This window comes from Panulirus ornatus, chromosome 6, assembly GCF_036320965.1.
Source record: "Panulirus ornatus isolate Po-2019 chromosome 6, ASM3632096v1, whole genome shotgun sequence".
Lineage (NCBI taxonomy): Eukaryota > Metazoa > Arthropoda > Malacostraca > Decapoda > Palinuridae > Panulirus > Panulirus ornatus.
The window spans coordinates 43,972,682-43,987,297 of NC_092229.1; the positions used below are offsets into that span (position 1 = coordinate 43,972,682).

At 39.7% G+C, this 14,616-nt stretch overlaps 1 protein-coding gene across 4 annotated transcripts in view; it reads left to right on the forward strand.

Annotated features, from left to right (window-relative positions):
• Sqor (Sulfide quinone oxidoreductase) overlaps positions 1-14,616 on the forward strand; it is a 125,628-nt gene that overhangs the window by 34,956 nt on the left and 76,056 nt on the right. For all 4 annotated transcript variants that reach the window (XM_071662837.1, XM_071662838.1, XM_071662836.1 and 1 more), the window contains exon 6: positions 8,546-8,740. In XM_071662837.1, the coding sequence (XP_071518938.1) occupies positions 8,546-8,740 (195 nt within the window). The remainder of the gene's footprint in view (positions 1-8,545; positions 8,741-14,616) is intronic.

Consider the following 14,616-nt stretch of genomic DNA (forward strand, 5'->3'; position numbering starts at 1 on the left):
AACCATTCACCAAAAATGTTATTTTATTTCACTGAAAATATTATCACCCAAAGTCAAGAAATTTATCAGAAAACCAGAGTTCTTTCTTGGTACGGTAATACCCTGGTTAGTGCTATCCCTTAGAGTGCTGTTTTGATACTGTGTTCTTGCTTGCATCTTAGAGCTTTAGTTTTACTAGGAAAAGATTATGAAAATCCACAAAAGAAGTCAAAAGTCACAAGTGCAAACACTCACAATATTTTGAGAGTAACTCTGCCTATACTCACTTGCCAATTAGAGAACATGCATCCAATCAGCACCGAGTGCTCTTCTTTGTTAGTACAGTAGAGATTTTGCTTTGCTTATTGTGTGCTTACATTTTTCCTGACTGGCCAGTTTTTCAGTATTACTGTGAATATTTTTTTATTCATCGTGCCTGGAAACCAGCCTGCAAGTTGTAGTGGTTCTAGTGCATCTAAAGTGCTTAGGAAAAGCCTCTCTTTGGATGTAAATATATGTGTTGAGATGGTTGGAAGCTGTTGAGCATCAGTTCAATATTGATGTTGCTTTCAGTTTGGTTATATTGACAGTTCAAACTATCATTAAGAATGCAGACTAGATAAAAGCTTTTGCCATGTCGACCATGAAGTTAACAGCAATGAAGGTGACTTGTTCAAGGAGCAGTTTTTTTTAGAAAAATTGAAGGTGGTCTAAGCATATGTGGATGACCAGATGCAACATATTATGCCATTAAGCCAACTCATGATCATGGAAAAAGTAGGAGCATCTTCAGGCACCTCCAGGAAGTAAAAGGAGATGGCTCAGAAGCATTCCAGTTGGCAGAGGTTGGTTTGATTTTTTATTTAAGTTGAAGGTTCCAGTAATGGACAAAAGTCCACATCATAGCCGGGCCTTGATTGAAATATAGAGAGAATTATGAAATGGAGAAAGAAAAGATAAGGGGAAAATATTTAAAAATTTTGGAGGAAGTGAAAAACCTGTCTTTTGAAATGTTCCAGGTCATAGTCATTGGGAAAGACATGAGATGGTAGAGAGTTCCAAAGCTTCAACATGTAGGGAAAGAAGCAGTTATCAAAACAGCCCACCCTTGAGTTAAGATAAGATGTCTTTATTGTCAAATTGCATACATGATACAAAATGAAATTCATTATGGCTAAAAGTTCAATTTAAGGTCAAAAAGTATAATTGTATAATAGAAATTATGTAGTATCACATAAAAGTGCCACATAAAATATCACATAAAGAATCATCTATTGCACTCAAAAGCTATATAACAGAGGAGTTACAGCTTCTTTAGATGGTTAAACAGTAGAATGCTTTTTGGTACAAGTGATTTTCTGAGTCTATGGGTGCACTGTTATAGGCAGAGACAGTGTTCTTCCTGACCTTAAAGATACATATTTTTGGTGTAGAGGATGAGCTGCATCTTGCATGATCTCCACCTGCTTCATCGCACATTCCTGATACAGCATATCTAATGTTTTAGTGTTTGCACCCAAGTTCCTAACCTCCTTAACAATTTTATCAAACAGAAAATTGATTCTATTGTTGACCTATAGAAAAGATAAATTATTGTGTTGTCTATATGTAGACTATTAAGATACATACTAAGTGCAATCTTTGATTACATTTCTTATACACTGTATCAATATTTTCACCACCTTTTAAATGGTCATCTGTGATAAAGCGTAGATACTTGTACTGACTCACACTTTCTAAATTTTCATTTTCAATTGTAATTAAGTCTGATACATGTTTTTTTTTTTTGTCCTAAAATCTCTCATCATCTCTCTAGTTTTCTCTACATTCAAGTGCAGAAAATTTGTTTACACCACTCAGCAAAGCAACTTACCTGTGCAATTTGTTTTACACCACTCAACAAAGCAACTAACCTGTGTAATATAATCATAACAATCCTCATTTACAATTTTTCATATGATTACTGTATCATCAGCATATTTTGAAATAGTGCGGTTGCTAAAAACACTTCTACAGTCATCAGTATACAAACTGAACAGACTGGGGAACATAATGCATCCCTAGGTTGCACCTGTATTGGTAAAAATTATGTTAGAATAGCATTATCTATCTTGGTATACTGTGGCCTCCGTGTTAAAAAGCTGAAGATCCATTTCAGTAAGTTACAGTTTACATCCATACCTGATAATTTATTTAACAAGGTATTTGGCTGGATTGTATAAAGGCAGAGCTAAGGTCAATGTATAATATTCTAGCTTGTGGGCTATGTCTGTTCAAATGTTTGCTAATCTCATTTGTAAAAGTCAAACTTACATCCTGCACACTCATATTTTTACAGTATGCAAACTGCAATGGATCTCAGAAATTATCTGTGCTATTACACAAATAGTTTCTCATTGTCTTCAAGATGTTTCATAATATTTGACATTAAAACAATAGGTCTAAAAGTGCTGCTCTCTTTGGACAGTATGAAAAGAGATTATGGGAAGAGGCATAGAATTATTAAGAGGAGCATCAGGGTGTGAAGGAATGTTAGTCATCCAAGATGGAGTTAGAGAAGAAATGGAAACCAAAGAGAGTTTCTTTGTCTACTGGAGAGACGGCTATAGTACCATCAGAACAGAAAAGTAAAGGAAAGGTAGAGTGACAGAAGTTGTTAGAGATGCCTTTAGCTAAAGACCAGAAAGACCTATTGGTGGATGATGAGGAGAGGTTATCGCACTACCTTTGAACAAGGATTGCTTCACCTCATGGATAATGGCCCTCTCTGATTATGGGCAGTGATGAAAGCTGAATGGGAGCTGGAGGAATGAGAGTTTTCCAAGCCTGATATGTCTGATCCCTTGCCTGAATGGTCTCAGAACAGGAACAGTTGAATCTTGAAATGGATGAAGAGGTCGTCTTGGAGGAAGAGGGGATAAATGTTTCCATTCTCATAAAAATAACCTCTGATATGAGTTTGTTGGAGAAAGAAGCATCATGACATAAGAGACAGTAATTTACCCAAGGAACGTCAGAAAAGAAGTTACTTAAATTATTCCAGTCAGCTTTTTTGAGGTGCCATTATTTATGCTTAGAAGGAACTGCTGGAGGGGGATATGCTGTTAAATAGAAACATTTATGAGAGTGTGTTCAGATGAACCAATTGGAGGTGGGATAGTTTATTTACAACGGGATGGACTAGAGTTGGAAAAACAAATCCAAAATATTAGGAGAGTGGTCACAGCAGTCAGGATTATGGGTAGGGTGGGAGATAATTTGCTCTAAGTCATTGAGAATGGAGAATGTGAGGGCTGCAATCCCTGCACCATCCATATGGGTGAATTTAACCATTCCTTTTGGTAAACATTGAAATCCCTGAGGTAGAGGATCTCGGCTTTCGGGTGAGAGGATGTCATAGTCTCATGGCAGGAGTTTAGATACTCGAAGAAGGATGTAAAATTTGTAGAATTAGGAGAGCAACAGGCAAAACTGGGGAAAAGTGTGGTAGTAGAGAGACAGACCTTGAGCCACATAACATCAGAGTTTAGGGACTCAAGGTCCTTGAGGTATGTAACGGGTGTGTTGATGTTTGAATAAGTACAACGACCTTTTTTGAACCAGAATCGTGAGTGGAGGTTATAGTTAGATATGAAAATGGGACTAGTGAGAACAATATTAGACAACTGTGTCTGTGACAAAAGTAAGATGTTAGGAGAGGTTACTAGAGAGACCATGAATGTTGGTGTAGTGAATAGAATAGGAGGAAGGTCTAACAAAGGGGGAAAGGTCGTGGGAGGGGCTGTTACTACTACTGCCAGAGCCTGCCCCCTCATTAGCAGTAGAGTCAGAAGAAACCAGGAAATTCTTAGCACCCCATGATTCCATGATTGGTTGAAGTGACACAGTAACTTACACAGGATCCACATTTGTGGTGAAGCTGCATGTGGGGGCATGCAGGCTGCCCAGGTATTTACTGCTTCCATCAAAGCTATAATCAGGTGTTGCAACTGCCTTCTGCAGCTTGTCCTCAATGTTGATTAAACTGACCTTTTCTGGAAGAGAGCACCATCCTGCTCTTTAATCTCTCAAGAAGAGAAGCATGCTTCTGGATTCAAGATTGCAAATCATTGCTTAACACTGCTGCTGGAGAAGGGGGGATGCTTCAGGAGACTTCAAGGAGAAGCTGAAGTTCATCTACAACTCTAAGACACCGTGAGCTATGAAGGGATTTTCAAAAGAGCATCTGCCTGTAATTTGGAAATCAAATAAGAAGGCTAGGGTGACAATTGATATTTTCCAGCAGTGGTTTGTTTTATATTTTTGCCCAGCAGTGAAGTGCTATTGTGAAAAAGGGAGCTGAACCCAGAGCATTGTTGGTGCTTCATAGTGCCTCAGGCAACCTCAAAATTCTTGACACTTTCCAGACCTGCATACCTCTAGAATACAACTTTCATGATCCAGCCAGTGGATCAGGGAGTTATATAAAATTTCAAGGCCTCCTACTTTAGTTGCATCTCCAGACAACTTCTTAAGGAAACAGATGGTAAAGATGAACAATCTGTCAGACAATTTTGGAAAAATTATCACATTGTGAAGGCCATAGATAATGATAGAGCAGCTTAGGATGAAATAACTAACATTTTCATGAGCAGAGTTTGGAAGAGGCTATGGATGGAAGCATGCAACATTTTTCTGAGCTTTGACATCATACAAGTGATCATGACTGACTTCGTCAAGCTGGTCAGTAAAGTGGGTCTGGGTTTTGTCAGAGTAGATGATCTGGAGGAGCTACTGCAGTCTCGTGGTGACAGTCTTACTAATGACGAACTACAGGAATTGATAGAGCAATGCATCCAGAGTGAGCCTGATATTTCTGACATAGAGTAACCAGAGACACTACCCAGAAAGAAACCTCAGCACAGCATTTCTCAACAGCATCACCAAGATCACAGAAATCATGGACCAGTTTGCTGAGAATGAACCAGACTGGGTGCACAGCAGTAAGAAGAGAAAGGTGTTCTAGACATGATATCCTACTCCTGAGAATTGCCTTGTGAGAGGAAAGTCAAGAAATGGTAGTCAACCTAAGAGCCTTCTTCAAGAAACAGCCAAAATGTGAGAAGTAGCCTACAGCCTGGCCCATCATCCTGTGTCCTTCATTGCCTCCTACTGCTGTTGTGATAAAGTTTCTGCTTTAGTGCTTTGATGGTGAGTACCCTTGACTACATTTGAGTTTTAGATGTGTTTTATTATTCTATAGTAAGTGTAGGGAATGTTGTATGACAGAATTATGTTTGATTAACTGAAGTACAAGTGCATGGTGGCAGATGTGATGGTGGGCTGATTATCACATGATGAGGAGCACTTGGCAACACACCTGGTATATGTTGCCATTCCCTTCCACATCACCTCTTATCACCCTCACATTTTTGCTTTCCAACTTGACATTTTGAAATATTATGTAACATAATGTTAAAGGGATATAATTTAGCTCATGTATACTCACACTCAATTTTGTGGGTAGAAAACTAATGTCATCAGGAACACATATCTGTATATGCAGAGGTTTAATGACCCTGTAGAGGGCTGCTTCTCTTAGTGCTCCAGTTTCCAGAAATGTATCCTTAGTGTTAATTGGGGTATTATAGACTTCTCGATTTATGCTATAATTGTTCTTGAAAATGGTTATGTGTATCAAAAACATGTAAATCAGGAGATTTTGTTCCTGTCATTCCTTCTCCAATTGAAGATCTTCATTTGAGAGCTCTTTCTTATGCAGTTCTAACAATTCCTCCACATCATCATCCTCACTCTCTTCAAAGTTAACTTATTTTGCCATTTGCATAATGTGTACATGCATTTTTGATACTTTGTGTTGACATCAAAACCTTGGAATACATGATCAAACTGAGGACAAAGCTTCCATAGCACCCTGGTGATTTCCTTCCAGGTTCCACTGATGATTGTGATGTCATCCTTGATGGGGAAGTACTTTCAGAATTCCTTCACAGTCATCTGGTCATTCTCTGTTGCCTTTACAAGCTTTGCAGATGTTCTCCATAATAAGTGGTCTTGAAATTTGATATCACCCCCTGGTTTATTGGCTGGATTAGAGATATAGTGGTGGGCAGCAGAAAGACTTCTTTAATGTTCTCACTAAGGTCCTTTAGTAAAGGTAGATGGTTAGGGGCATTATCGATAAGAAAGAGAACTTTGAAACATATTATCCTACACACAATACTCATTCAGCTTTACAAGGAGCTTTGCAGTAAAAGAACCACAGAACATTTTGCCTGTCCTCCACTTCTTTGAATCTGAAATATGATAGTTGGTCAAACATTGCTTTACGTATCCATGAAGAGCCCTGGGATTTTCCAAGTGGTTGACCAATAATGGTTTAAGCTTGCAATTACCTTTGGCATTAAATCCCACATGTAGTGTGAGGCAATCCCTGGCAGTTTTGAATCTGGTGCAGTCCTGTCTTCTTTGGAAATGTACTTTCATTAAGAAACTCTTCCAGAATAGTCTGGTCTCCATGTTTAGAATTTGCCTGGGAGAATAATCACCTTCCTTGATAATGGTTTCGAGGGATCCTGGGAAATTTTTGTCAGCAGCATTATCAGCAAAAACAGTCATCAGTTATCTTCGTCTTGTAGAAATTATAGTGTTTCCAAAAATTTGCATATCATCCAGAACTTGGTTGAAATGTCAACACAACTTCTTCCTCTACTGCCATATCATCATACATTCTCCGGGCCTCTGCTTGTATCACAAGCATGCTGATGGGAGCATTTCATGAGTTTGTTGTTTGATCCATATGCTCAAAATTTGTTCCATATTCATCAAACAGACTTTGGGGATACAAGGTCTCAGATGCACTGATTAATGCCATACTCTTTTGCACTCTCTTAGATCTTCTGTGCACTATCTCTGATAGTGCACAGAAGTCCAAAGGCATGCTTAATATCAGCTGTTAGTTCATGTCTCTTATAACATTTGAGCACATCCGCCTTAACCTCAGTGGTTTTGGTCGTATTCCTCATAGCACCACTGGTACCAGAAGAGCTTAAAAAGCTTTGATGGCATGGTGCAAGGAACAAAAAACGTGTAGTATACTTTAGCTGTCTGTGAATATAGACGGCATTCATGCCATGCATACATGCGCTTCTCATATGGTGTTGGCAATGCCACACCATCACCTTGCCAGCCCATTTATGATCATGTTGTTCCAGACTTAAGACCAAATAGATAAAAAAAATGGTGTAAATGGACTGTGCACATTATTCTAAAAATGGCATATCTCAAACATTCATATATCAAGAGGACCCTGTACTGTATTTAGTGAGGTCTCTTACTTATCATGGTATTGCCAACCAAATTTTTCAGTAGACATGCTTAAAATGACTTATACCATTTCACCAACAGCAGCATCAGATTTAGAGTATCTATCATATTTTTCTGTTGCGTAAAGTTTGATGAGAGAACAATTTAATTGGAAAGAAACACTATCTGCTTCATTTCTTTTAGGGGAGAGCTGTCATACATAACATTCAGTCTCCAGTTTTTCTTACCAGTAGAACTGTCACACACATTATTCCACACCCTCTTGGCCCTTAGTAACACTCTGTGCATTAAATGTCTAAAATCTAGCAAATTGAGGCAGTTGCCAGATTATGAAATTTGTTGCATTAGGGATTATAACTTCACCTATGGAGTTTTAATTTACTCTCCCAGTATTTGAGTTTGTATAAGATATGAACAACGATACAGCTGTAGTTATTAACTGTACATACTAAAGATTCGTCCTTGTTTCTCAGCACAAATTGTACACTTTAAACTAAGGTAGCATGGAAATTGAAGTACTGGCCTAACTGAATTTAAGGGTGAGAAAACACGAGTGCCATAATAATGTAATGACGTTCATGCCTCTGGAGAGTTTGAGGCAAGTTTCTTCATTTCATTCCATGTTGGCTCTGGTGTGATGTTGCTTAGAGGATCATGGAAATGCACCTTCCTGTAGGGAGCATCTGACTAGAGGTTTAGTAAATGGGTTGGAATTACTTTATGTGAAAATGTGCAGTACTTTGGTGCCTTCTTAAACAGTTCGAAACAGAGCAAACAGTGGAGGTAAGGGTGCCTGGGCAGTGCCTGGAAATTAGTGATGCAAATTTTGCCAGTGCAACTGCCATTTCACAGAGCACCATCACCTTCACAAGTGCTGGATTTTGGAAGTTGCTGGAGTTTAGAACATCAAGAGAGCAGAGTATACTCAAAATCAGCTAGAGGGCACTATTGGAAACTTTACAAGAAAGCAGTCTATGATGTGAAAGTATTGTTTTAGTTATATAGTACAGTGGTCAAGTGGTTCATGTTAGGTGAATTAGTAAGTGTGAAGACCATAAAGCAATTTAAGATACTCAGTGATAGAAAAGAGAGGTGTAGGGTTGATTATTTTGATTAAGAACAACTTCTTTATAAGCACTTTTGGGTGATCAAGGTATTCAAACATGCACATATATTTTAATGATAGTTCAGAAATCATAAACTTCGTAAAATCTTCATGAAATCTTTATATTTTGATCAGATCAAAGGGCTGCCAGATGCCTTTGAGACACCAGGAGTTTGCTCCAACTACTCACCATTATATGTGAAAAAGACTTGGGAAAGTCTAAAGAATTTCTCTGAGGGTAATGCTGTCTTCAGCTTTCCTGCTACACCAATAAAGTGTGCAGGAGCTCCTCAGAAGATAATGTATATATCAGATGACTACTTAAGGAAGGTAAGAATAGCTCATTTCTGTTTTCTTTAAGATATTTGTAATCTCTTGCAGATGTACATGTTAAGTAAAGGATAGATATTCACAGTCCTGAGTACCAACTTCTGTTCATTTCCACTTAAAGATGTGTAATTATGGAATAACCTTGCTTGTGAAACCTCACAAGCAACATGTTTTGAGATACCAGGAAGTTGAGGTATGAACAAGAGTTAATATGAGAGGCCATACTATGATGGTTGATGTTAGTTACATCTTCCATATTAGAGTGAAGTTTGCACAGTTAGTGATTTGGAGGAGATAGTATCATGAAGTTATCCAAAGTAAAGTTATTATCCCTTGTTTTGACAATGGTGCTGTTAAAAAGGATGTGGCTCTATCTTATTGCTATTTATGGATATGGATCATATTATAACTCCTTTTGTAGGCCATCCTTCTGTATTCCTGTTGTTCATTTCCACTGAAAGATGTCTTCAGATTATGGAGTATTCTTACATTTGAAACCTTATAAGCAGCATGCTTTGAGATACCTGGAAATTGAGGCATGGGCATGAGTTAATATGATAGGCCATGTTTGATATTAATTCCGTCTTGCAGTCTTGCACTTACTGATATGGAGGAGACAGTTAATTGAAGTTATCCCAAGTCATTTCATTATTACTTGTTTTTTGATATTGTTTATGGTTATCGATCACATACCTAAAGATCTACTCCTTGTGTAGGCCAGGATTTTGTATTCCTTTAGCTACCTTGTGAAGAGAAGAACGTATTTCCCATAACAGGTACATACTAACATGTTTGATCCATTTTTTGTAAATGGGAATCGGATTGCAGATATTATATACATAGAAAGAAGAAAGGAAAAAAAGCTGGTACTGGTGCAATGCCATGGTTGTCTATATTTAAGTAATAGATAAGTGAATAATGGTTTACTGAATTTTTGTGGCCATTAAGTTTAAGATGCACAGTTGAAATATTACAGAACTGGGATGACATGACAGTAACAAGTTAACCAATCTTAAAAGAGCTTTAGGTACATACATATACATATCAACGTATACATACATATATATGCAGACACATACATGTATACACGTGTATATATTCATACTTGCTGCCTTCATCCATTCCCATCGCTATCCCGCCACACAGGAAATACCCCCTCCTTACAGCGAGGTAATGCCAGGAAAAGACAAAAACAGATGAAGAATGGCCCACCCACTCATATACACACAAACACACACACATATTTTTTTTTTTTTTTTTTTTGCTTTGTCGCTGTGTCCCGCGTTTGCGAGGTAGCGCAAGGAAACAGACGAAAGAAATGGCCCAACCCACCCCCATACACATGTATATACATATGTCCACACACACAAATACACATACCTACACAGCTTTCCATGGTTTACCCCAGACGCTTCACATGCCTTGATTCAATCCACTGACAGCACGTCAACCCCGGTATACCACATCGCTCCAATTCACTCTATTCCTTGCCCTCCTTTCACCCTCCTGCATGTTCAGGCCCCGATCACACAAAATCTTTTTCACTCCATCTTTCCACCTCCAATTTGGTCTCCCTCTTCTCCTCGTTCCTTCCACCTCCGACACATATATTCTCTTGGTCAATCTTTCCTCACTCATTCTCTCCATGTGCCCGAACCATTTCAAAACACCCTCTTCTGCTCTCTCAACCACGCTCTTTTTATTTCCACACATCTCTCTTACCCTTACGTTACTTACTCGATCAAACCACCTCACACCACATATTGTCCTCAAACATCTCATTTCCAGCACATCCACCCTCCTCAGCACAACTCTATCTATAGCCCACGCCTCACTACCATATAACATTGTTGGAACCACTATTCCTTCAAACATACCCATTTTTGCTTTCCGAGATAATGTTCTCGACTTCCGCACATTCTTCAAGGCTCCCAGAATTTTCGCCCCCTCCCCCACCCTATGATCCACTTCCGCTTCCATGGTTCCATCCGCTGCCAGATCCACTCCCAGATATAATATATCTGATGATACAGCGCTGGTGGCTGATTCATGTGAGAAACTGCAGAAGCTGGTGACTGAGTTTGGTAAAGTGTGTGGAAGAAGAAAGTTAAGAGTAAATGTGAATAAGAGCAAGGTTATTAGGTACAGTAGGGTTGAGGGTCAAGTCAATTGGGAGGTGAGTTTGAATGGAGAAAAACTGGAGGAAGTGAAGTGTTTTAGATATCTGGGAGTGGATCTGGCAGCGGATGGAACCATGGAAGCGGAAGTGGATCATAGGGTGGGGGAGGGGGCGAAAATTCTGGGGGCCTTGAAGAAGGTGTGGAAGTCGAGAACATTATCTCGGAAAGCAAAAATGGGTATGTTTGAAGGAATAGTGGTTCCAACAATGTTGTATGGTTGCGAGGCGTGGGCTATGGATAGAGTTGTGCGCAGGAGGATTGATGTGCTGGAAATGAGATGTTTGAGGACAATGTGTGGTGTGAGGTGGTTTGATCGAGTGAGTAACGTAAGGGTAAGAGAGATGTGTGGAAATAAAAAGAGCGTGGTTGAGAGAGCAGAAGAGGGTGTTTTGAAGTGGTTTGGGCACATGGAGAGAATGAGTGAGGAAAGATTGACCAAGAGGATATATGTGTCGGAGGTGGAGGGAACGAGGAGAAGAGGGAGACCAAATTTCGAGGTGGAAAGATGGAGTGAAAAAGATTTTGTGTGATCGGGGCCTGAACATGCAGGAGGGTGAAAGGAGGGCAAGGAATAGAGTGAATTGGAGCGATGTGGTATACCGGGGTTGACGTGCTGTCAGTGGATTGAGTCAAGGCATGTGAAGCGTCTGGGGTAAACCATGGAAAGCTGTGTAGGTATGTATATTTGCGTGTGTGGACGTATGTATATACATGTGTATGGGGGGGGGGTTGGGCCATTTCTTTCGTCTGTTTCCTTGCGCTACCTCGCAAACGCGGGAGACAGCGACAAAGTATAAAAAAAAAAAAGATATATATATATATATATATATATATATATATATATATATATATATATATAAAAAAAAAAGAGAGGGGAGGATTTCCAGCCCCCCGCACCCTCCCCTTTTAGTCGCCTTCTACGACACGCAGGGAATACGTGGGAAGTATTTTTTTTTTTTTTTTTTTTTTTTTTTTTTTTTTTTTTCCCAAAAGAAGGAACAGAGGGGGCCAGGTGAGGATATTCCAAAAAAGGCCCAATCCTCTGTTCTTAACGCTACCTCGCTATCGCGGGAAACGGCGAATGGTATGGAAAAAAAAAAATATATATATATATTTATATATATATATATATATATATATATATATATATATATATATAGAAGGGACAGAGAAGGGGGCCAGGTGAGGATTTCTCTCAAAGGTCCAGTCCTCTGTTCTAAACGCAACCTGGCTAATGCGGGAGATGGTGAATAGTAGGAAAGAAAGAAAGATTATATATATATATGTGTGTGTGTGTGTTTTGAAATGGTCTGGTCACATGGAGAGAATGAGTGAGGAAAGATTGACAAAGAGGATATGTGTCAGAGGTGAAGGGAACGAGGAGAAGTGGAAGACCAAATTGGAGGTGGAAAGATGGAGTGAAAAAGATTGAGTGATCGGGGCCTGAACATGCAGGAGGGTGAAAGGCATGCAAGGAATAGAGTGAATTGGAACGATGTGGTATACTGGGGTCGACGTGCTGTCAATGGATTGAACCAGGGCATGTGAAGCGTATGTGGTAAACCATGGAAAGTTTTGTGGGGCCTGGATGTGGAAAGGGAGCTATGATTTTGGTGCATTATACATGACAGCTAGAGACTGAGTGTGAAAAAATGTGACTTTTGTTGTCTTTTCCTAGTGCTACCTCACGCTCATGCTGGGGGAGGGGGTTTTCATTTCATGTGTGGCGGGGTGGCACTGGGAATGAATAAGGGCAGACAGTATGAATTATGTACATGTATATATATGTATATGTCTGTGAGTGTATATATATGTATATGTTGAGATGTATAGGTATGTATAGGTGCGTGTGTGGATGTGTATGTATATACATGTGTATGTGGGTGGGTTGGGCCATTCCTTTGTCTGTTCTCATGCACTACCTTGCTTATGCGGGAGACAGTGACAAAGTTTGATATATATTTTTTTTTTTTTTTAACTTTCCAAAAGAAGGAACAGAGAAGGGGGCCAGGTGAGGGTATTCCCTCAAAGGCCCAGTCCTCTGTTCTTAACGCTACCTCGCTATAGCGGGAAATGGTGAATAGTATGAAAAAAAAATGAGTAAATATATATGCACCCATACACGCACATATACAGACATATACATACACTTGCACAGACGTGTACATATATAAACATGTACATATTCATACATGCTTGCCTTCATCCATTCTCAGCACTACCCTACCTCACAGGAAACAGCATCGCTACCCCCCTGCTTAAGCGAGGTAGTGCCAGAAAAACAGACAAAAAGGCCACATTCATTCACATTCAGTCTCTAGCTGTCATGCGTAATGCTTTGAAACAACAGCTCCACATCCAGGCCCCACAGACCTTTCCATTGTTTACCCCATACGTTTCACATGCCCTGGTTCAGTCCATTGACAGCATGTCAACCCCAGTATACCACATCGTTCCAGTTCACTCTGTTCCTTGCAAGCCTGTCACCCTCCTGTATTGCTCAGTCTTTTTCATTCCATCCTTCCACTTATATGTATATATTATTTATTTACTTATTATGCATAATCGCCATTTCCCACATCATTGAGGTAGCACCAGAAAACAGACGAAGAATGGTCCATCCACTCATATACACATATATGTACATAACTGCCCACATATGCATATATACATACATATACATAGCAACATATGCATACATGTACATACACATTCTTACACCTCCAATTTGGTCTCCTGCTTCTCCTTGTTCCCTTCACGTCTGACACATATATTCTCTTTGTCAATCTTTCCTCACTCATTCTCACCATATGTCCAAACCATTGCAACACACCCTCTTTTGCTCTCTTAACCACACTCTTTATTTCCACTCATCTCTCTTACCCTTCTTACCCTTTCATTGCTTACTCAGTCAAACCACCTCATACCCCATATTGTCCACAAAAATTCCATTTCCAATACATCCACCCTCCTCCATACAACCCTACCTATAGCCCATGCCTTGCACCTATAAAACATTGTTGGAAGTACTGTTCCTTCTAACATACCCATTTCTGCTCTCTGAGCTAATGTTCTCTCCTTGCACACATTCCTCATTGCTCCCAGAACCTTTGCCTCCTCCCCCACCCTGTGACCTTCGTCCACTTCCCTGGATCCATCCACTGTTAAGTCCACTCCTAGATATCTGAAACACTCCACTTCCTCCAATTTTTCTCAGTTCAAACTTACATCCCTATTAACTTGTCCCTCAACCCTCTTATTCACATTTACTCTCAACTTTCTCCTTTCACACAATGTTCCAAACTCACTCACCAACTTCTGCAGTTTCTCACACGAATCGGCCACTAGAGCTGTATCATCGGCAAACAACAGCTGACTCGCTTCCCAGACCCTCTCATCCTCAATAGACTGTATACTTGCCCCTCTCTCCAATCTTTTGCATTTACCACCCTAACCACCTCATCCATAAACGAATTAAACAACCATGGGGACATCACACCCTTGCCACAAACCGACATTCACTGGGAACCAATCACTCTCCTCTCTTCCTACTCGTACACATGCCTTACATCATTGATAAAACTTTTCACTGCTTCTAGCACCTTACCTCCCACACCATATACTCTTAAAACCTTCCTCAAAACATCTCTATCAATACTGTCATATGCCTTTTCCAGATCCATAGATGCTACATAC